At 36.6% G+C, this 24,114-nt stretch overlaps 2 protein-coding genes across 2 annotated transcripts; both read right to left on the reverse strand.

Annotated features, from left to right (window-relative positions):
* Positions 1-1,364: 1,364 nt before the first annotated feature.
* On the reverse strand, positions 1,365-13,602 carry LOC142987154 (sodium/potassium-transporting ATPase subunit beta-2-like). The gene is made up of 7 exons (XM_076135724.1): positions 13,421-13,602; positions 5,503-5,643; positions 4,985-5,104; positions 3,101-3,294; positions 2,665-2,754; positions 2,178-2,361; positions 1,365-1,966 (listed from the first exon to the last, which is right to left on the reverse strand). The coding sequence occupies exons 1-7, from the start codon at positions 13,551-13,553 to the stop codon at positions 1,857-1,859; spliced, it is 972 nt and encodes a 323-aa protein (XP_075991839.1). The 5' UTR covers positions 13,554-13,602; the 3' UTR covers positions 1,365-1,856.
* A 3,515-nt stretch (positions 13,603-17,117) lies between these two features.
* LOC142987098 (uncharacterized) lies at positions 17,118-18,847 on the reverse strand. Its single transcript, XM_076135649.1, has 2 exons — positions 18,801-18,847; positions 17,118-18,062 (listed from the first exon to the last, which is right to left on the reverse strand). The coding sequence occupies exons 1-2, from the start codon at positions 18,828-18,830 to the stop codon at positions 17,118-17,120; spliced, it is 975 nt and encodes a 324-aa protein (XP_075991764.1). The 5' UTR covers positions 18,831-18,847.
* Between the last annotated feature and the right edge of the window lie 5,267 nt (positions 18,848-24,114).

Here is a 24,114-nt window from a genome sequence, read left to right on the forward strand (position 1 = left end):
GAGACGATCTATAAATAAAAATCTACAATATTTTGAGATTAATATGACATTTTTTATGACAAAATATGGATAATTTTAGTAGTAGTATTGTTTTTTACATATTTTCATTGATCATTATTTCATATTTACTATATCATTCTATGACAGATTCCGTGGCGCAGTGGTTTAGGTCGCCACGCCGCTACCATTGTGTCGGGGGGTCGTGAGTTCGATTCCCAAACGGAACAATTATTTGAGCGATCCACGCAAATAATTGTTTCGGGTCTGATTGTACTATGTGTTCGTTGGTTGTATGTTTGTAAAAGTTCTCGCGCCACAAGAGCAATTCTAAGTGCGGGAGTACTCTTTGAATAAAAACAAATCTTAAATCACAATTGCGAAAGGAGCTATCTATCAGTTGCCAATGGACAACTAACTTTAAAAAAAAAGGAAAGAAAATTGAGAAAATTATTATTAAGAAAATTTTACGAATAACCAACTCAAAAACTCGGATATTGCATTTCTGTATTCTTCTCGTATATACGCAAACTAAAATTGGGCTGTAAGAGGCTTAGTTCTCTCTAGAACTCCGTGTTTGGCTCTTAATGTGCAAAACTAAAAGCGCCTCAACCAAAAACTACGATTGAAATCAATACATAAACAATGATAGCTAATATATTTGTTTGTTTTATTTCAGCCCTTATTTCCCTATTCTTATTGCCATCATATTTTATGAGCTATAATATTACCATTGATTTAGAGATGTTTATGTTCCAATGTTTTATGGATAGAGGTATTGAATAGTAATTGAGTTTTTTGCTATACCAAGTATCTAAATAATTATACTAGGTAGGCACTTTTTTGTATAATTTCGTAGACATTACAGAGCTTTGAATAGTTCCGATGAAGAAAAACATCTTGATGACACCTGCATGTTAAATATTAGAACAGTTTCTGAAAGGATGAAAGCTAACTAGCACTTTGCAATGGCCATTCGGGCCGAAATCGCGACATAAGAGATCCGTGGTGTAAGTTTTTTGTGTTATTTCTTCATGCCCTCCCAAAAATAATACAATATCTAGAAGAGACGTTGGGTTTTTTTTACCTTGGTTTCTTTCAGCTCTATCAAAATTTCAGTTACGGTTTCATAGAACCGTGACCAAATATTATTCTGCCTATACCTATTTTACTTTGTTCTGCTGAATATTGTATAAGTGTAACGTTTCTCTCTCAATTTAGAAAAAAAATCCTTTTTGACGTATTTCTATGTTTCAAGTAAAGTTTCCTTTGTCTTTGTTTGATGTTAGTGAAGTATTTTATGTGTCTGCTTCCATGTGTGTTGGGATAGGAATCAGGTAGGTGCAATAAAACACAAATAAAAAACCTATTGGAACCAACTATTGCGTGTTTATTGACTCTCCGTCCAGAAAACATTACATAATTATTAATAAATATTCAATAATTTTAAATTTCATTAACTTTATTTGAAGCGTGACAAACAAAAGTTAAAATTAGTGGCGCCCTCTGGCTTATTCTAAAACGAATACAAATTAATCGCCGACTATGTGGCTATTGCTAATGGCGCATGGCAGCCGGCCTGGCGTGACCTCGACCTCGCCTGGGCGAACAATTGGCGACCTTCATGACCTTAGAACACTTAAAACAACTAACATGACCGGGAGGACCCGGGAACCACCAATTAGCATGACTAGTGATCAACTAACGATCTTTTGGCAGTAAGTTGATGAACTCGGCGGCCAATTGGGGGTTTGGTGACGCGAAAGACGTCACTGGCGGCCGGTGGGCGATCAGTTGGTGACCTTGGCGTCAACTGGCGGTGAGTGGTGGCCAATTGGCGGCGTGTGCGGGCGAGGCGTTTAGGTGCGGTCCACCATCAGCTCGAAGTGCACCGAGCCGCGCCGCTCGTAGCGGTCGTACTGGATGTTCTTCGCCCACGCCTTGCACTCGATGTTGATCAACACTCCCGCTGCAATACACAACGAAAACATTAGCAATTTTCACCTTTGTCTAGCTGGACATATCCTAAATTGCTACATATTAACAACTTTCAGTTGCTTGGTCTTCGAAAGAAAACTTTATTTCAATTGAAAGTAGAATCTTGTGGTATGCTAAAGCGATATTTAGAATACCATTAGTCGTAGTATATTAGTCTACTCCGGTCTTCTGGGTGTACTTACTCCTTGGCTTCTCAAAGAGCACAGCGACGAGGGGGCTGAGGTATCCCTCCTTGTTGTTGAAGGGGTAGTAGTAGGCGGGGAAGCCTCGCCGGGGGATGTACTGTACGGGCCCGATGTTCTCCACGTCAGCTGGGTTCTCACCCTCGCATGATACCCACACGGTATTCGCTTCTGGCTTGCCCGACTGGAACAAGAGATTGTGGTTAATATACTTCAGAAAAATGCACCTGAAAACTGGCAATCGAGATCTCTACCCCTAATCCCTACTTATGGTAGGGAATACTATCATAATTAGAGTGAGGGTATGGTGTTACGGCTTTATTTTGTCTTAAGCAGCTTGGAACTATAAAAACAATTCAAACATTTTTTTTATAGAGCTGATCGGTTTCTGTAACGATAAGTGCACTATTGTAGCTTTTTTCTTTTTTCTCTAAAGAGCTGTGGTTTCAAAAGACCATATCGTAATATAAAGTATGTGGGTACTTACGACCATCTTGATGTGCTGTTTCAGATCTTCAGGCATGTTGGTGGGCAGCTCCTCAGTGTTGTTGTACGGCTTAGGAGTCCAGTTGAAGATCTGCAACGTACCAATAAAAAATATTATTAATAATTCACACTATAATAATGTACTCAGTATATTAAAAAGTAGCGCCACTACATTCCTTGGAACAAAATATGGTGATTTTTTTAAAGCTGTTTCATGAGAAGTTATTTATATCAATGCAAAGTATTCAAACTGAACAAGTCCCTCGCTATATTCGCTTTCCACCCATTCAACTGTCTTTAGAGGTATATATTTCCTCAATCTCATGTATGAAAAAGTAATCATCGGCCTAGCCTTTTTTCCAACTATGCTGAAGTCAACATGGGTACCAGTATTTTACATGGATTGACTGTACACACAGCAATTGATAGGTACGTACCTTGTTCAACTTCAAGAAGACGCAAGGTCCAGCCTGTTCGTAGTTGTACTGGTTGCCCGAGGTGCAGGGATGGAAGTCATCGACGGGCACGTCGCACACCTGCTTCTCGCCGGTCGCGCCGCTGGTGGGGGAGCAAGCCACGCGGTTCTCGGCTCCAGTCGCCTCGCCACTGCCACTGCCCTTCTTGCGGTACTCTAGAAACAAGAGAAGCGATTGAAAATCAGCCTTGCTTATTAATGATTTTTTTTTCTTTATTGATTTAGGGGCTTTTAATCCCATCTGGATCATGCCAGCCCCATTATAACCTAATCCCATCTTATCTTACTTAAGAATATTAATGTTTTAATACGAAAAATTCTGTATATTTGTCTAATAAATAACGTTTTCATGGTTATACCTCCAGGGTATTTTTCTAAGATTTGACATGAAAAAAGTTGAAGACCTATCAAATATGAGTTTCGCCGTCTACGTCCCACACAATCTATGATGTGGGCAAGTATTTAGTAACAAACGAATAAGTTCTGTTGCCATGCCACAACTATACCATGTTTTTATAACTATCAATGGTCCATCATGTTACTGGTTAGACTCATTACAGTATCCTCCGGAAATTATTGGGGGTTAAGCTCAGAGTCAACCCCTGCTTACTAGAGGCCTTTTTCTGAAGCACATTTAGCGGTAGTTTATCTATTCAAACTGTCATTTTTGTATGAGCTTAAACGCTATTGAGTAAATAAACTACCGCTAAATGTACCTCAGAAACCGGGGGTAAGTGGGGAGTTGGTTTTTTTTAGAACTGATAACGACTGTCAAGCATACAAGTTGTAGATAGTCCAATGTCATATTGGTCTTCCCCACTTTGATAATTTATTTTCCATTAAGAAATTAATACATAGAATACGTATAAGGTATATTACTGTTTACATAATTTTCATCGTTCAAATATCGGTGACATTTATATATACACGAGTACATTATTTAATTAAACTTGTAAGTTAAAACTCAAGGAAATCGTTATCAATTTTTATAACTTATAATATAATTACTTCGTATGTTTTCTGTGACCACAATTATTATTATTTCTGTGTGTAATAATATCAATTAAACATCAGGGAAAATGTTTTATTTTCACCTACACCATTCAGTATTAAGTGTTACTTTTTATATTTTTAACTAGTGGCCTGTCCCGGCTTCGCACGGGTGGACAAACATTATTGTAATACTAGGTTTCCGCCAGCGGCTTTGCCTGCGCGGAATTTCACTCCCTGCGGGGAGGAATTTTCTCTCCTCACCTCTTATTTCTCCTCTGCACTTTCTAAGGAATCTTCATACCAAATTTTAACTTCCTACACTCAGTAGTTTGCTAATTGTTGCAGATCATCAAGCCATAATATTGTATATAGTATACACAGCCTTGAAGAACATTTAGTGCTGATTCCTATACAGATTAAGGCGACAATCCGATGACCTAATAAGATAAATACTGATGTTTTATTCCCATGGTTCTACTCACGTGTATGGGAACTATTCAATAGCTGCACGGAAAAGTAATTTATATTTCCTTGTGAAGGTTAAATCATTGAATTTATGAAAGCGAAATTTCCAAACTTGGTTCCGAATTACTTTTACTCCTGATACATCGATATATCTCTCGTCGTTTCTTTAAGTCAATCCAAGATCTACTAATCAAAGTTCTGTGTCAGTTACCTGACTGTATAATAATTTAAAGTACATTAGCCAGTGCGTGCTGAATTAATTTACCAAGTTAATATTACGCTCCAAGAATTACCCAAGATTTTCAGCTACTACTTCCCTTAAAATACAAGTGCCCCGATTTCTGTCATCGGGTTTTCAGCAATAACTACCCAATGTATGTGTACTTACGGTCAAGGAAGTCATCGATGATCTTAGCCCACTTGAGCACGGATCCCTTGTCGTTGGCCTTGTAGTAGATCAGGGTGCTCTCCACGTTCGCAGAGTCGGGCATCGGCCTGAAGCCCAGACCTGGACACATGAACATAGTTATGAATCATACCTTATGTGATAACCGCTCTCTAAGATGTATGATTCTACAGTCTAATTTCGTAAGTAAATAGTGTGTTAATACAACATTATAAATATGATTTCTTTAATTTTCAAGATCACAGTTAGAAAACTATAATGATTACACTTTTTTTTCTTTATTCTGCTTTAAAATTCTGCATCAACAATTCATGAAGATTTCCTAGAGTCATATAAAGATGTATTTTATGGCTACTTGAATAGTATTATTATAATAATGCTTATAATATAGTGACAAAGTGGTTCTGCTCAGAATATTGTATAGCTTTATATTTGTCGAGCTGGTTATGATTCCTGAACTCCCAGTGACTGAAGCCACTAGTATAACAAGTGTCTTTCACCTGGATTACTTCCGATCAGCGATCCGTCCAGCTGCCACTTGGGCATCTTGGAGTCCAGGGTCTGGTAGAAGATGGCCAGCATCGCGGCGAAGAATCCCACCAGCACCGCATAGAAGATCAGGTAGAATAACAGGATTTTTGCTGAGGACAAACATACAAACATGATTTAAATGTCATTTATAAGAATATGCTCGACGAACATTTGTAAAACATTTTTTTAGCGTGTGGGAAGAACTATTCGTTAAGAATAGTGTGTAATCAGTTTTTTTTATGATATAACGATTTTGAGCAATATGATATTGGGTCATCATTGTAATGGCCATATTACTTGCCAATACATATATTTTTGTGTCAAGTTAATAAATTGTTTATTGGGTAAAAAGTGCCAGAATATGGTAAAGATTTTTTTTCCTGTTGAAGCTTTTTTTTTTGAGTAATAAAACTTTCTTATTCTTAACAGCTTAATCTCTCGCCATTACAATTAATAAAGGTACTAATTATGTTAATTAGCCCATAAAAGCAACAAATGCTTCCTGAAGGACTTACAATAGTATAAGTCACCTTGCCTTCAGGGCCGTCTATAGATTGCAATCATAACTACTAACACGCTGCGTACTAAAATAGAAAAGGTATTTTACGTAGTTTAATAGATTATTAATAACAGTAGCTACGCATTGTCGACCAGTTACAGACAATGACGTAATTAATATTGATGTAGTATATTTTAAATCGCATAACCTCCGATACGCGACAGTATCGATTTTACAGAATCGTGTAGGTACTATTTTCCTAGATCTTCGCTTGTTTTTATTTTTCTTTGCACATCTTCGCACGCGCTTGCATCGTACAATAGAGGGAAAAGCTATGATGTCTGATTTTAGTAAAACTTTATAACCAAAACCAAAAGTATGTACACTATACCCTTTAATAAAAGACTTGTTTTATTTATTTACTTGTAAATATCATCCATTAAGCCAGCTGTGGCACTCATTAACCTTTGAAATAAGGTCTCAAACTTTTACCTGCTTCTTATCTCTAAGAATAGCCTAAGCTCTAAACTGAAATAAAACGCCATGTATCATTGTAATTGCTTGCAATCCTTGCTAATTGCTTAGATTGTGAGAAACGATACACCGTATTATTATAAACTGAAATTGTTCAGGACGGAGCGCCAGTCATTATCGTGCACTGGACTCTATGTAGTATGTTTGTGACGAGTTAAGACACAGTGTGAGGTTGATAGTGAGTTCATTTTACATTGTCCTCTTTTAGTAAAGAAGGGCTTTAATCAGGGCATATAACTGTAAGCAAACTCTGGCGCAGGTGTTTAAAATACTACTATATACATTGAGTTTAAATACTGATCCCACTATACTCATAAGTTTACCATCAGTTAAAAAAGTAGATTGTACAGTTGGTCCTTTTAATGCCATAAACTGGCTTAGTACCATATTATAATTTGTATAAATTTGCATTTGGTGATGAACTTAGACTTTTTATTAAAAGAGACGCAAGGCTAAATAGTATACTAACCTACTTACGTGAAAGCTAATAGGCTGTATCGTTGTTTTATATTTTATATTTCACAATATTTTCAAAAAAATTTCGAGCCGACAGTGCTTGATCTGCGTTTGTGCCAATCCACTTTTTAAACTAGTTCACTGGTGTACACTGTGCCTATATTGAGCCGATAATTGATCACAAGTGGCGACAATAGGAGTTTCCTAGCAAATTGCCGGCCAAACACTGACCGCATTTAGAACAACCTACGATGCACTCTCATTGTACGCAAATGGGTTTTAGTGACAATTTCATAAAAAAATGGATGAACTATTTGAATAACTAATAATAACTAATCATTTTTATGTTAGGTTAGGTTAGTTTATGATTTATAAAATGTTATGCAATTTTCAAAGAAAATCAGAATTTTATGAGATAAAAAGTATCCTAAGTATAGGTTGCTCCAATACTTATTTTATGACTATACCAGACAAACAGAAAAAAGAAATGATACCGTGCAGATTCAGTATCAGTATCCGTTTCTTAACATCCCGCAATGTTTTTTTTTTATATATTCAATTCGAAAGAATTGACCTCTCTACAGATTTATTATAAGTAAAGATATAGATTCTGTATTATTATATGGTACCTTTCTCCGATTGCCTATAATCCGCTAGTGCTATGACCTGCATATAATAGGTATATTGCGTATTTAAACAGTAATTATAAAGCAATTACCTATTGTTTTGTAAACTTTCAACAGATAATTTGAGGTCAGACAGATAAATAATTAAACGATGATATTTGGTACAAACATTTATTATTATTTTTTTGTTAATAGAGTCATATACCTTTGGTACAGTATGGTCTTTTGTTAATCAAACTTGCTTGCTATTAAAAGGGGTGACAAGCATTGTAAAAGTCCCCTCTGTGACAACACCTGCTTATGGTAGAGTCTGTCAAGGACGCTAAGATGCTGTTGTGGGTCCATTTGAATCACTTTTAGTTATAATGTTTTTATATTGTTTGCAAGTTGAAGGAGATAATTTTTGTATATTATAAGTGTGTAGATATAATTCTTTCTCTCAAGTTCCACTAACAAAGTACACTTTCTTGATGGCGGAATGAGTGAGATTATTTCTCGATCAAAAATTTTCGATGGTAAATTATTTATGATTCGCGGTATAAATCTATCTTAATCTCGTATCATAATGTTCTAGAGGAATGTATAAATCTTCTTCTAATAGCGAGCGTATTCTTTAAATGAAATAATACTACTTTTAATCATTCGAATTCAGACGCAAGCATTAATTCAATACGTAAGTATCGAATGCAGTTAATTTTGAAAACAAAATCTTTTTCATTTTCAATATAACAGCTTTAGGGTAACAGTTATAGTAATATATGTACATAAAATCACATTTTCTTAAGCATAAACGTGTCATTTCTGAATACTAAGTAGATCCATCTCAAAAGCAACATTGCAGAAGACCCAACCAACATCACGAAAACCACAAGACCCTAGAAACCGGTGATGATACAAGACATACCCTTGGCCGACCCAAGTTCTTGTCTCCTACTCGCTAATAACCAATAATGTCAGTGAGATGGTACAATTTGCGCTGCATCGCAAAACGTAGCGATTAACGCGTGTCTGCAAAGGTCCTGGAATTAGGCCACTCACTACATGAGTGACTCAAGGATGCTCTTATTGGAACATTGATGGAATCTGTTAACGAATTTGACAAAAAAGATAATAATTAAAACCTGAATTAGAGGTAAAATTATTGTGAATCACTTTGAACTTTTCATAGATTAGAAATTGATTTTTTGCATGTTCGAGCTAGCTGCTTAGGCATTAAACTTATTTTCTGCAGAAAATTCAATTTTAAATCTGCATCTTAAGATATTGTCTATAGCTTGTTTTGTATTGTTCATAAAAAGGCTGACCATTTTGTTTTGAAATGCAGCAAGCTTTTAGTTCCTAACCGAGATAATTCCTGAACAAGTTTATATGTAAGTTTTAATATACGACTAAAAGGCAGGCGTTCGAGAAAAACTCGTAATATTCATGCATTTTCCAACTCAGTGCAACTCGTTGGAACTACTAGAAAACTCATATTAAACTCAAATTTACTTTTCGCAATTTTAAGACCACTTTTTAAGGGTTAAAAAAACGAACTAACACTAACATTAGTCTTTTATTGCGTGCTCTAATATAATACATTTTGTATGAACACAAAAACTTCGTAACTACATATCGATCGAACTTCGTTATATCAGCCTAATTCATAATTTATTACCTATTTCACATTCAGGGCAGCTTATACCTAGAACTAATGGCCATAGCTAGAACCCTTTCTGCCTTCGAAAATAGCTCCCATTAATATTGTATCAACTACGATCAATACGGCCTAATGGGTACTAGGAACGATCGCTTGCAACGCCATGCATTGCTGCATGTATGAGGTGTTTGTAACTAGGTAGACGAACTGGGCGGGTCATCGAGCATGCGCGCGGATACGCCACCTTCGACCTTTACTGCAATGGATTTTTGATGTAGATGATGCGCGATGGTATCACTGCTAACTGACCAAATGGAGTTATAGAATTTGATGGGAAATATTGTGAAAACTCTTTAATATGGTCTACTATAGATCTTTAATTAAGTATATTACTCTTATAGAGTCGATAATTCGATTTAGGGTAAGGTTAGAAGTAATCACGGAAAAAAATGATTTGGAAAATGCCACCTTACTTATGGGAGTCGTAATTCCTGAGTGTGCTCTATGGAATCAATACCGTGAAAATATATTACAAATATAATAACTATGTAATTCGTCGAAAAGCAGGGAACTGTTTCTTATCGAAGACTAAAATGTCCTTCCTCAATAAATAATCTCATACGACTATATACAGTTTATTAACGCAGGCATAAAAATTGTTACGTAGAGATGTACATATGCATCGGTTATTCCCAGTCGTCACCACTGACACCGTCCCCACTGATGATAAATGGGAAAAAAAATCCCACATGTCGCCAGTGGCAGTGGTGACAAACGGGATAAGATATTCTCAGTCATCACATTCACTGTACTCATACTATGGTTTGACCATATGATATTTTATACGCATTTTCAGAGAGTTCCCGTTCATTAAACATGGCCTATTAATAACCTCATTTTATAAAGTGCGCAGCTTTTAATTTTGACTCAGCGCGGTCACTTTCCATTTTCAGGCCTATTAGTGCTCTACCTAATTAAAAATATAAAAAGTTGCGTCCATACCGTCAGGTAGTTAAAATAAATAGCAAACTTAAATTGAATTAAACAAAATGATAAATATCACATTATATGAGAAAACTACAGGGTTTTATATGCTTCTCCTGGCTTGGATCCCAAAATTGAGGCTTAGGCCGCCATATTAACAACGTAGAATTGCGAAAAGTGGCTGCAATTTTAACACCTCTGACTACACCTTCGGATATGGCAGGCGTTATGCTATATATCGTATGTACTGCCTGGAAACTCATTGCTGAAAAATATTCAATCGATACAGGCACGCTGAAAGGTGTTTAAGAACTCAGATATTCCTTAAGTTTTGCTTCACTATTCGAGCAACTGATCATTTTCGATTACATAACTCTGAAAATCTCTTATATTGCGTTTTTTTTGCTTGGGGAAGAATCCCTTCGGATACCCAATTTTCCTGGGGGGAAATCCTGGGTTATGTGGTGATACCACTAAAAAACCGCCCCGGTAGCCGAACATCTGGTGCGGAGATGGAAAAGCCCTGGGCCCTAAAAAACTTCACCAGTGCCTCTTATATTGCCTTGGTTTTGAGCCCTCAACCACCTGAAGCTAATGTCTACACTGGGCTATTTCTAGAATAGATTTACAAGAGTTTAATAACGCTTACTACTTGAGTTACAACTAATCTGTTGCCACGTGGGTGGGCAGAGATACAAGCACTTAGTGTTGATTGACGCGAGCTCCTGATTGTGTAAGCTCCACGTGAAGTTTTATTGATTTGTGTGGGACTTTCGTATGAGAATGATTGCTTTTATTAGAAAGATTGTGTCACCAAGTTTGTTTTACTCTTTTTTACTTAAGTCTTTATTCATTCTCAGGCTTATTCATAGATGTATTGAACGATTTTTGACTGCTTTTTATAGAAATATGATTATAACATCTGTCCCCAACTTTAAACAGCGTGTTCATTGCACGCTTTCAAATTACCCTGAAACTAAAAACCATAGAATGACCACCGTAACTCCCAATTTAATAGGATAGAGCTATGTATCGAAAATACTTCAGTAATTAAAAGTATGTTTTACGATTCATTTGTATAACATTAAGGTTTATTTCAGAAAAAGGATGAGTAAGGATTTATCTGTCACTTTTTTGTACTGTTAGATGTTATATAAAGGGTGTGTCTATTTTCAGAGCTTCAAAAAATTGAGGCCTAGTGTAAATCACACTTCTAGATTTTGTCAAGTATTAGACTTTTTCAGTGTATTTCAGTAAAGAGTTTGTAGGCAATGCGATGCGAATACTACTTAGATAGAGCTAGGTATATATCATGAAAATTATTCATACTATATCCCTACTATACAAATGAGGTTATAGCAGTCTGTCGGTAAAGTTTTCAACGGAAATGAACCCGCTATTGAGGTCCGAGGAAGGAAGTGGTTAACGATCTTTCATGAAGGCGCCGTAGTGTCTATGTATGTCAAATTGACATCCGCAAGTCGCGCTGTCTCTTTTACTCTCATACTGAAATATATTCCTATCTCGTTCTAGTATGGAGGGATTCTGATAAGCTTACGAGTACCTACTGAAACACCTGAAAATATTATTTTTCAGGGACGTTTCAGTCTTGATGCTTCTGTAATGAATGACAAACGAAATGATATTAAATTAAATGTAACTTTTTCAGACACGTTTTTATCTTAGAATTTTTCTTTCCTGTAAAAAGCAACATAAAGCCTAAGAGCTCTATGTAAAAATGTGGTATTTTCTATACAAGTCCGTTAACAGAAAAAGTATCCAACCTGAAAATCGAAGGGAGAATAGCTCGATACGAGATGTTCTTATGACATTTGACACACTTACTGTCAAAGCTGTCATGAACAGCTGGGTCCACCCTAAAATCTTACCCCACAATCTTTTACAATCCTAACCCTCTCAAGTTGGGTGTGACTTCTTGACAGCCTTTTGATAACGTTGCATAATCTACGAGAACATGCATTTGATGACAGACTAGGTTTTCCCGCTTTGCCATCCGGCCACTCCCTGAAAAGTCTACCTCGATTTTACTCTACTATCCATCTGTCTTGCCTAATGCCTCGTGGACTCTACCGATATATTTTGCTAAGGTCTCTCTCCTTTTAGTCTTTACATTGTGATACGGTTGTTAAATAAGTGGGTAGTAGAGAAAATCACTTGAGCAATATAAAATTTTGTTTCAATTTTCAAGACGACAGTAACTCGTTCATTACACAAAAAATATCATATGGTACTTCATAAAAAATTGTTCTCATTTCTATGAATAGAATCCTTATCAAACAATGTAAATTAATCATTTTCCACGAAATAACGTATTCAATTTAAAACGTTCGGGTATTTCCGTCAGCGCTCGGTCGTCCTTGGATCGATCGCGGCAAGGACGCTGCGCGCGCACTCCCGACATGCGCGCGCCTCACCGTGGCGCGAAAAAACAAATCCAAATGCATATCAATGCACCATTTTATTTATTTAAACTCTGAACTCATTAAATTCACATTCGTTTTATTTTGAACACGATAATTGTACTGATAAATGGACAGTTCATTGATCTTAATGAAACAATGGCTGGTTCGTAGTCTATGGAAGTCTATAGTCACTTACGTAACGCAACTCCTTTTGGAAATCTAAAGACATGGCCATGAATTTAAAATATCATTTAGTATTTCAAAATGGGATGGCCTGATTAATTATGTTACGCACTTTTATTATTTGCTTTAAAAAGTATATAAGTTGCGTGTCTTATCTACAAACGGAAATACCCTACATTTAAAAAAGAACTTCGATGAAAGAGCTCAAAATATCTGCTCTGATAGGTACGTAATTAACTCATTAGTGGTCATTGTGATAATACAATCGAACGGTCAAACAGAATATTAAATAAAGAGCGCTATCTAAACCTACTTACGATAAACGTATACATGGTGACTTACTACACCTTTGTGTAAGCTTCATAAAAATAGAACACGCCTTACATAACTGAAATTGTCTCTAACTAATATAACAAAAATTTGACTCGAAATTATTGGAAAACTGTATTACATTTTCACCATTTTCTCATAGACAATCAATCGATTCCCTCCAAAAAGGCAAGGGTACCCCTACATAAAGCCAATAAAAAATTAAAAACTTACCCCAACTGGATCCCGTGCGGCCCAAGAACTGTCCAGTCTCGGAGTTCCACAGGAATATCCTGAACGACTCCCATTTTCCCAGATCCGGCGGCGGGGCGTAATATTGCTCTACAACCTTTGTCTTGTCTGCCATGTTCGAGCGCCGAGCCGGACTGCGGACGGGAATCGATTGCCGGCGCCTTCGCCCTGTGTCGCTCCCCGCGCCGCGCTTTTCCCACCCCTCGCCCGCCTGCCAACCCCTGCAACCCCGAGCCGCCTTACGTAACGATTACGTAACGCGGCGCGCGCACGTTTCAGACCTAGATACGAAACCAGTTTGCTGCGACCTCTCTTTATCCGCATCTAATCCTTTGTTCTATAACAATTGTTTAACATCCGAGGGGTGAGGGAGATCTTTGTTCGCTGGTCAGGAAACAGGGTTGCAAAATAATAGTTTGCCGTCGGTTCGGCTTCCCCTCTATGTATTTAGGGATGTTTTTCAAAGGGGATGTTTTTGATAAAGTTGTGTTGAGGTCTGGTCATTGTGCCAGGTTATTAGTGTATAGGAAAAATTGATTTGATGTCTGCGCAATCTAGACTTTGTACATAAAATTATGATGACGATCGATATTTTATTGTTTATTAACCATTGTCATTGGAACTAATAATGTGTTGGTACTACGCGATAGACATAAGGCCTTCATAGTTTTATACAATTTTTATTTGCTATTAATAAACATCGTTAGTCATGTTGTTATTAAGCATTTTATTTTTAACTAAGATGAGTAGTTTTAACAGAAACAAACAATTAATCTAATAGAGTCTTCATGTTGCCAAAAATAATTTCGTATACTCTTATGAAATAACTATATCAGTTTATTAAAATCGCTTTTTACTAAAAGTACCTTTTATACCAATAGAGTCAGCGTTATTATATAATATCACGCCATAAACATAATTAGGGTAGGTAGGTAGAGACCAGAGAACGTGACTTGCAATGATCTCCACAAACCTCAACATTTTTTTAGCAATAATTTTATTCTTAGCCATAACATAAGAGTATTATACAAAAATAAAATCAGATCTTTACTGAATCCATACTAATATTATAAATGCGAAAGTAACTCTGTCTGTCTGTCTGTCTGTCTGCTACTCAATCATGCCTAAACTACTGAAGCAATTTGCATGAAATTTGGTATGGAGATATTTTGATACCCGAGAAAGGACATAGGCTATATATCATCACGCTACGACCAAAAGAAACAGAGTACCAGTAATAAATGTTACAAAAACGGGGAAAAATTTCACCCATTCTCTCTTATTGGACGCAAGCGAAGTTGCGCGGGTCAGCTAGTATTTCATAAGTTATGAACCGTAAACGATATCGATACAGTTACGGCAAATCTCATAAGAATCAGCTCACATTGTTTATTCAGGAACAACGTACGCTCAATTCGTGATGTTTATCAGCCCAGCCTTTCTTTCAACTATGTTCGAGTCGGATTCAGTCGCATCGGATGAAGCTAAATACCAGTGTTTTACATGGAGCGACTGCCTATCTAACCTTCATAGCTCAGTTACCTGGGTTATAACACGATACTCCTTTGTTAGACTGGTTGTCAGACTTTCAAGCGTCTAACTACTGGTAACGATTGTCAAAGATCTTGGAAAATGACAGCCGAGACCCATAATTTATCATGACTTCCGAAACACAGAGGTACTCGATTTGTTGAATATAGTCACCTAGCCTCTGCTCAGCCTTAGCAAGCATAGCTTAACCTAAGAGCTGGATCCGCGCGGTCGTTGATTATTATCAATTTAAATCAATAGCTGTAGGTACTGTGGTTCTATTCATAAAACAATTGACGTCCTTAGCCTAACTCTGCGTCATATAGTAAAATTAAACATGTTTTCCTTTAGGGATACAGGATATAAAATATATATATTTCATGTGATTTTGGTAGTTTTCAGTGCTATAATATACAGGGTGTCCCATAACTCAACGATAATCCGAGACCGGATGAAAGGCCAAGTCATACCAGTTCTGGGAAAAATAAAAAAAAAAATCCATGTCACTTAGTTCAGCAATAATAGACATTTTTCAAAAAAGTTGAAATTCCACACCCTTGGTCGCATTTTCAAGTCCTGTGATCACCAATGTCACAATTTCGTTGTGTTTTTTTTAATTTCGTGATCTTCAATAAATATGCTATTAATCGTAAAACAAATTAATGCACCAAACATTGTTGATTTCATGAAAAAAAGGTAAGTTTTAGTGAGTCGTGGTTCTCAAAAATATCGTTAGTTAACTTTGACGCTTCATATTGAAAAAAAAATGCAACGCCTGCTCTGCAACGCCTTACAAAAGACCTTTTCACCAGTCAAGCAAAATTCCTTGCATTTATTTCTTCTGACGCTGTGTCCATTTTCTGGCGAAGTTCTGATAGATTTTGTATTGATTTCGAATAGACTTTTTCTTTTATGAATTCCCAGTCAAAAATATCTACTGGATTTAGATCGGGGGAACGAGGAGGTCATAAAATTGAACTACTGTGTCCGATCCATCTGCGAGGATACTCTTCGTTCAAATAAAAATAACATGTTTAATGGCAAGAAAAGTGGCAAGTGTTGCACCATTTTGAAATCTTGATTAAATGCGCCAACTTTTGAAATAACTTGCCAAGGGTAGTGCAGTACATTTTTTTTTCAATATGAAGCGTCAAAGTTAACTAACGATATTTTTGAGAACCACGACTCACTAAAACTTACCTTTTTTTCATTAAATTAACACTGTTTGGTGCATTAATTTGTTTTACGATTAATAGCATATTTATTGAAGATCACGAAATTAAAAAAAACACAACGAAATTGTGACATTGGTGATCACAGGACTTGAAAATGCGACCAAGGGTGTGGAATTTCAACTTTTTTGAAAAATGTCTATTATTGCTGAACTAAGTGACATGGTATTTTTTTTTTATTTTTCCTAGAACTGGTATGATTTGGCCTTTCATCCGGTCTCGGATTATCGTTGAGTTTTGGGACACCCTGTATAAGGAATGCCTACAAATATGTAAAAGGAGAAATTTTATGGCTCGGGCTTTTAATTAAACAGCTTGTTTACAAATTATTATATTTTAAAAGGAGGGCGATTTCTCACTTTTTCGAACTATGGATAGCCGGTTAGCTATCAATGAATTCTGTACGAACTAATTTTTAAGTTTATTTTAAATGCGAAATTCTTGATACTAGAAAGTACCGATTGTAGAAAATCGCGCTACAACTTTTCATCCTTACTACCTTTTAGAATTGCATGGCAACGAGTTACAGTCCTGAAAATTCATTTCGTAGAATATACTTGTGATGTATATTTTAATTTTACAGATTATTATACGAAGTATTAAAACGAGGAGTTATTAAAATAAATAAGTTTATTTATGATATGCCTTACCACACACACAATTTTCTATAGACATTCAACATGCATTACATTGCATTACAAAATTATTCAGAGGCAAAACGCCTGACAAAATAATTTCTTCATACAAAAAATCTAGTGTATGTTCGTTCCCAATAACTTTACCTCCATCAATATTACTTTCTGTATTCGTTTATTATTATTATTTAAAATAATATCAAGTAGTCATCGGTAAAATTACTCGGAACGATTGAAACAAGAAGTTTAAAAGACATTTGCTAAAGGTATTTGAACAGGAACTTATTCCGGTTTCTCAATTTTTTCTTCATTTCTCTGAGCGGGTGCATCGTCTCTTTGTGTTGGGATATCATTTTGGGGCTTGGTCCACGCCTGGCACACGCAAGTAGGGCCGGGAACACCATTGTTTTGGGTAGAAGACACTTGGAAACCTTGAGAACCAGTATGGGAACCAGTTTGGGTCGTCTGGCCAACAAATGTTGAGGACTGTGTATTCTGTCCATGCTGATTTGGCACATAATGGTTTGAAGGTTGTCCCTGACTGACATAATTGCCAGTCTGCTGGTTGCTTACAAACGCACCCTGCTGGTTTCCATAGCTACCAGTCGCCTGATTCTGTCCCACATAGTTACCAGCAGGTTGATTCTGGTAATTTTGCTGATTCACAACTTGCTGCGTGCCTTGGAAGTTCACATTCGTCTGCTGGTTCTGGTTTCCGAACTGTCCAGTTTGCTGATTCTGATTCTGGAACTGTTGATTCTGCACTTGGACTTGCTGGCCTTGGTAACCATTCTGGGCTTGGCTTTGGAACTGATTAGACTGCTGGTTGTAGGATCCAGATTGTTGATTCTGCGATTGAATCTGGCTTCCGGATTGATTCTGTGGGTAGTTGGGGTAGGTTTGTGTTCCACCATATTGGTAGGATCCAGTTGCTTGATTCACGTAGCCTCCTTGAGGATATGTGTTACCTTGTTGAGGATAGCCGTAGTTAACGTACTGTCCTGTGTACTGTGCTTGGTTTTGACTCTGTGCCTGGTAGCCGGAGTTCCATCCATATCCTTGCTGGACCTGCTGCTGCCCCTGGGCTTGGTAGGTAGCCTGCTGCGTCTGTGGCTTGTTCTTGTGGTTCTGCACTATGTCTATGACCCCTCCGATGATCTTTTCGGGAATGTGAAGCACTTTTCTCGCTTCTAACGCACTGGCGACGTGTAAAGCCGCGAGTACTAACTGAAAACATGAGAAATGTATTTAAGGTACGGCTACACTAATGGATTTAATACAAGCTTTATCTAGATCTGAAACTATAACATACGCATTCGCTGTAGAAATATTCGTTCTACAGAAGTTGAACCCGGTACTTAAAACTCTTTCAGCGCAATGGTAACGTAGTAGGTATCGTTTGTGCGCCTAATGAACAGTGAATTGCAACGTATGTTGCAACGACCACTAGTTTTTTAACACACATTAAATTTTGTACCCAAATTATTATAATTACTGAAAAAATATAAAAACAATTATTTAACGAAGGCAAAATCGATTTCTTGTCATTACTACTATTCTACGTATTCGAGTCCTTAAAATAATAGCGATCCTTAAAACCTCCGTCGTAGCTCGGAGACATGTTATGTCAGCCATAATACTATGGGTGGGATCCAAATAGTAATTGGGCTTGCTTTAATTATAAATATAATATGACCGTCAGAGAAATCTTCGCCTTTAATTTTAAAATATATTATACATTTTAAACTAATTTTAAAGCGCAATATCTACACTTCGGAAAAAGTATAAGTTAGGTACCTTATTAGATAAAGTTTTTTATGCATTTCAATTTTTAAGTTTTACATGCATTTGCTACCACTTTATCTATTGGATAAGTTATCCGACACTTAATTTTGGCCATTAAACTTTTTACTGTCTGCTAATATAATTAATTAATGAAAATATCAATAAATACACAGTACTCACGAGTACGGTCGTCTTGGTGGGTCCCTCCATGGTGATGTCGGTGCGAGGCGCAGGCTGCGTGTGGAGCCCTACGTCAAGGACATACCTTTATATTGCAGCCGACCACCAAATTAACACAGGGCTGACGAGGACTTTCTCTGAGAAAAGTATTTAATAGAATTATTAAATTCGGATTGTAATGTGAGAAATTATGGGAATTTATTGGTGTGTTTTGAGTTTATTACGAATGGATGTAGAGTACTTTTAAGTATTTATTTTGTTTATATTCGGATCAGACAACAAATAAATAGGAAATCTAGGATGGTTTTGCTAATGATAATGCTGAATAAAATCTAGAATACCCAAAAATACAATAATTTTCACATAATTACTAACACTTACAATTATATCATATTATTTCCTCAAATAGATAAATACATAATTTGTAGATCAGATCTACTTTAATTCTGTTATATTTGAAATCTATCTATTGCTACTGGTATAACCAATAGACGTAAATAATTTTGCTACCCACAAAGATTATTCGAAACTTTATTATACAACATTATTTTAAAATAATTTGATACAACATGGTTCCTACAAGATTTAAATCGTACCAAAAACATGTATTGAACTTTTCATTTACAAATAAATGTAATTAAACACTTAACGTTTAAAATTGGCATATTCCGTGGCAGCCCTGAATCTGCATGGTGGATCATGTGATGGAAGACGTTGAAGCGCGAGTTATCTCACCCCTCGCGTCAGTACCGCTATGTGGTGCTGTCCGGGACCATACACACGCGAATATCGATAGCGAACATCTATGGAGTCTAATAAACGTTCCAATTGTTTTAATAGATAATAATATAGAATCAATTTTTGTAAAAACTATTTAAGTAGAAGAAGAACTGCTCTAATTCTGGTAATACAAATGCATACACAAACGTTTAATGAGTTCCGTTAGCATATATGTATAAAGATTTTGGTGCTAACGTTTCGGTCAGATTACACATAAATCAAGGATGATGTCGTAACGTTACATAAACTTATTTACTTAGCGTTTTACGTCTGTGACACAATAAACAATAAATAACTTTATTCTATAATCATCTTGTATATGTACAATCCATCAGCAAATTTTTATCAGAGTCAATATCTATAATAGTTAGCCGATTATCTATTGCAAAATTAGTTTTTGATAGGTTTTTCGTCTCATGATTAAGTAGAAAATACAGCTAACCAGAAAATATACAAAAAATAACTTTATCGACACCAAAATCGCTATCGAATATCACATCCCAACCCGTTAACCGCACCGCGCTCATATGATTGACGTTGCGCCCGCGCACCCGAATAAAGAGCATAAACATTCCCTTTTTTTTTCTCCACGCCCAATAAGCACTGGTCAGCATCGCAATCTGCCAATGGCCGATTTATTATCAGATTTATTCGCAGAAGGCTGTATGATTGAATGCCTGCGCGCTTCAATGGTTCTTTATTAGGTATTAAGGAAAATTACTTTAAAATGGCGGCCTTTTTTTCCTTTTAATTTATTGGGTGATTACGGTATTTGTTTGGTTGGTGAATAACTGAACTTGACACTTGATGTCTGTAATTTGGCCGGTGTCGAATTAAAATGCAGTCGGAGAATAAAAATATGTGATGAATGGAAACGGACGATCGTTGATTAATTTTATTTGGAAACTTGCGGCCTGTCCCAGCTTCGCCCGGGCTACCTTAATACACTTCACTCTTAAACCTCTTCCTCACTGGAGAAGCACGTTTTTTTGTTGATGATAAAATATTTTAAAATCCGTTTTGTAGATCTTGAAATTTTCGCGAACATACAGACAGAGGCGAGGGAACTTATTTTTTATGTATTGATAGGTTTCATTTCTTTGCACTTACATAAAAGCCAGTCGAGATATTGTTTAGAGCGCTATATTCCTACCTTCCTAAAGGGTTCAAGTTCTTTAAGAAATGCTTTGTTTGCACAGACGTCACGGAATTTTATTGGTACCTAACTAAAATCGCACGTCAAGTGCAGATCGCTGACTTTGCATTTTTTCAACTACTGTTTAAAGAACTCTCAGGCCTGCTGCCTCCAGGAGTATTCCTCTGCCGTTATTGCAAATAAAGCCCAGATCTAATACAAATATCGTTTCAGAAAGTCAGTGTGTGTCTTGGTTTTGGAACCCTTTACCACTTGTGTGGAAGGTGAATACTTATACCAGTAATAAATTTTCTTTTTTTTAGGTAACTCCCGCACTAAGAATTGCTCTTGTGTCGCGGGGATTTTTACAGACATACAAACAACGGACACAAAGCACAACCAGACCCGAAACAATTATTTGCAGAGCGCACAAATAACTGTTCCGTGTCGGAATCGAACCCACGACATCCCGACGCAATGGTAACGGCGTGGCGACCTAAACCACTGCGCCACGGAGGCATCATTATTTTTATTAAGAACTTAACAAATTTCTACTATGTGCGAATTTCATAGTAAACCATCTAAACAGTTTGTAGGTCAGTAGTGAGAGCAGGACGACGCGACGTTGATTATACAATGTACGTGCTATTACCTCGGGACGACCTCCACGCATTTTTTCGCATTATCTCGAATCTAACTCTGATTCGGCATGTACTCGTATAGCGCAGTGGTTTAAAGGATGCCTTTCCTCTGCCGTTATACCTCTATATCATATGAGTTAAATTTAATCATGTCACAAAACAACGACATCCAGATTTTAAAATAGTGACACATTGAGTGTGGAGGTTGTGGGTTCGATTCCCACCTAGAGCAGAATAATATTAAAGTTCAATCCACAATAAGTTGTTTTGGGTTAAGTTGTTACTTGGTATGTATGTAAAAATTCCGGCGAGGCAAGACTAGATTTGCAGTGTTAAGGCTAAATAAATATTAGTGTTTTTGGTACCTATTTCACAACTATAAAGCACATTATATCGCATCTTCTAAGTTAATGTCGGTTCAATGGCCAAATCCATTTAACACGAAAATGATTGAAGGACATTTAATTTATGACTTATTTATATGCATAGGTGAAATAGAATAGGAACTTTAAAAGATGCAAAAAAAGCGATATAATTTTCATGCTTTCTTCTCTCCTTGTTTAAGGTAGCTCTGCCACGTAACGCTAACGTATACATAATGTGATAATTAGCAATTTCCTCAGAGCGACCGTCAAGAAGCACTTTGTGGTTTATTAGACGACGTAACCTCTTTATGAGCGGCTACAGTGTCGAATTACCTCCCTAAAATGACGGGGTTTTGCCATGAGAAGCTTAATAATATCATATAACCTACTGGATATTTTTATACGTATATTCAAAGTAAATCAAAGAGCAATTTCTGATATCGGTGCCTAATCCAAATGAAGATGAATGTACCCCTTTTTCTACATCATTTTAAATAAAAAAATCCTTTTATATCATACACTACTGTGATCATAAGTCTTCGACCAGTCTGTTCCATGAAATTCTGTGCTTTTTTTCTGTAAGGTTTTCTTCCTTCTAACTTATTGTAACACTGAAAATTAAAAGATGTAAAAAATAAAAACACACGCAAACTGCACCTCTTGTTTTGTTATGTCGTTTAATAAATGTAAAATAGGAAACATTGTAAGTACATCATTTTAATTGTTAGAATTTCAGGGATATGCTATAAAAGTTACTGACAATTATCATATTAGGGACTTATGCTACTTGACAAAATCCTCCCAAGTCCTCAAAATATATTGCTTAGTATAAGTTAGTCACAAAACTATGTTAGTTATATAGCAAGGTAAAGGTTGTGGCGAATCATCGCAGTCTAACTTACTCGTGATCATAACAGACGTAGTTATTACCCAGTGAGGGGCGGCTTGGACGGTGACATGTCACACTGTAACACTGTTTTGTGTCCCAAACCAAAGAGAACTTTGCCTGCAGTCATTTTAATTCATTACTGTCCAGCTGCTGGGGTTATGGAATTGAAGAAGGGTTAAGCCTTTTGTTCTGCACGTTGGAAAAGTGCAATTTAGAGTAATAATAATAATGTCCTAGCCGATATACGGCTACGGCGGTCAGTTTCATTGAAACTGGCCATCTGTGCAGGACTTTGTTTATAGTATCCAAGTGTGTGCACAATACACAGGTACACTCTCTATTCCATCACTCTCATAGTTTGGTGGGACGGATAACCGACACGACCAGTGAGAGGTCAGGCGCAGGACCGACGGATTTACGCGCTCTCCGAGGCACGGAGGTCTTCGACCTCAACTTCCTAACTCCGGGCAATCTCTAAGAAATTCTTAACAGAAAATCTCGGAAAAGACTTTTTGGCCCGACCCAGGATTCGAACCCGAGACCTCTCGCACCGCAGTCGCATATACTACCGACCGCGCCACAGAGACAGTTATTTAGAGTATTATTCCTCTAAGAATTGTTTTAAAAATATTCAAATAATCCAGTTTTAAACATATTTATTCGAAGTCGTTAATGTGTTACCTAGGTTTGACTTGCGTAGGATGTAAAAGATCCGTGCTTACACAACATGACTATATTATTCAACTTGTCATATTAGGCTTAAAACTAGCGTATCTATAAAACACAGGCATTTGTAAAACAAAACGTAAAAAAACGTTTCGATTGTCCAGTGCAAGTTCAAGGAAAAGGCTTCGCTGGACAATGATAATTATGTACATTCATACGAGTCCATCTGTAAATAGTCAATCTGACGTAACTGAAATATATTTTCATTTCAATTCAAAAGAAAAACCTTTTACTCGTAACAAATGTACAGCACCCCGCGCAGGTCGTAAAATTCAAATCAGTTTGCCTAGATATCGAAAGCTGGGTTGACCTCCTTACTCCCTAGTTACTACTACGTATTGTGTAAAGGAAGGTATGAAGATTGGTGGACTAGATTTTGTATATAATAACGCAAGTAGGCAGGTAGTGAGCTTCTCTTTACGTCTTTATGATAAACTAGCTAACCCGTACAAAGGTTTATCTCAACTTTAGCCGCTTAGAGAATAATGGTTAGAAAGAAGCTAGTATCATCGATCTTCATCTATCTGGATCTCAAATGACAACACATTCACCGCAGTTGTGCCCTGATATCTTTGCATTGGTTTAGATCTGTGATTGACAGACATCTTTAGATATTTAGGTACAAATGAAAACATTTTAATTTTAGAGCTACTAATGAGTAAGTTACAATTATTTTTTATTGATCTATTCAGACAACTAACCTAATCGTTCGGCCAAAAACTATTGATTAAAACAATGATAAGAAAAGCAGCCGACAATTTCGTGAGAGTCTTCAAAA

The sequence above is a fragment of the Anticarsia gemmatalis genome, chromosome 3 (genome assembly GCF_050436995.1).
Source record: "Anticarsia gemmatalis isolate Benzon Research Colony breed Stoneville strain chromosome 3, ilAntGemm2 primary, whole genome shotgun sequence".
Lineage (NCBI taxonomy): Eukaryota > Metazoa > Arthropoda > Insecta > Lepidoptera > Erebidae > Anticarsia > Anticarsia gemmatalis.

Coding starts and splice junctions, on each gene's coding strand:
- LOC142987154 (XM_076135724.1), bottom strand. CDS start 13,553: ATGGCAGACAAGACAAAGGTTGTAGAGCAATATTACGCCCCGCCGCCG. Junction 5,644..13,420: donor CCGCACGGGATCCAGTTGGG/GTAAGTTTTTAA, acceptor GTTTGTCCTCAG/CAAAAATCCTGTTATTCTAC. Junction 3,295..4,984: donor CATCGATGACTTCCTTGACC/GTAAGTACACAT, acceptor TCTTGTTTCTAG/AGTACCGCAAGAAGGGCAGT.
- LOC142987098 (XM_076135649.1), bottom strand. CDS start 18,830: ATGGAGGGACCCACCAAGACGACCGTACTC. Junction 18,063..18,800: donor CCACCAAGACGACCGTACTC/GTGAGTACTGTG, acceptor TCATGTTTTCAG/TTAGTACTCGCGGCTTTACA.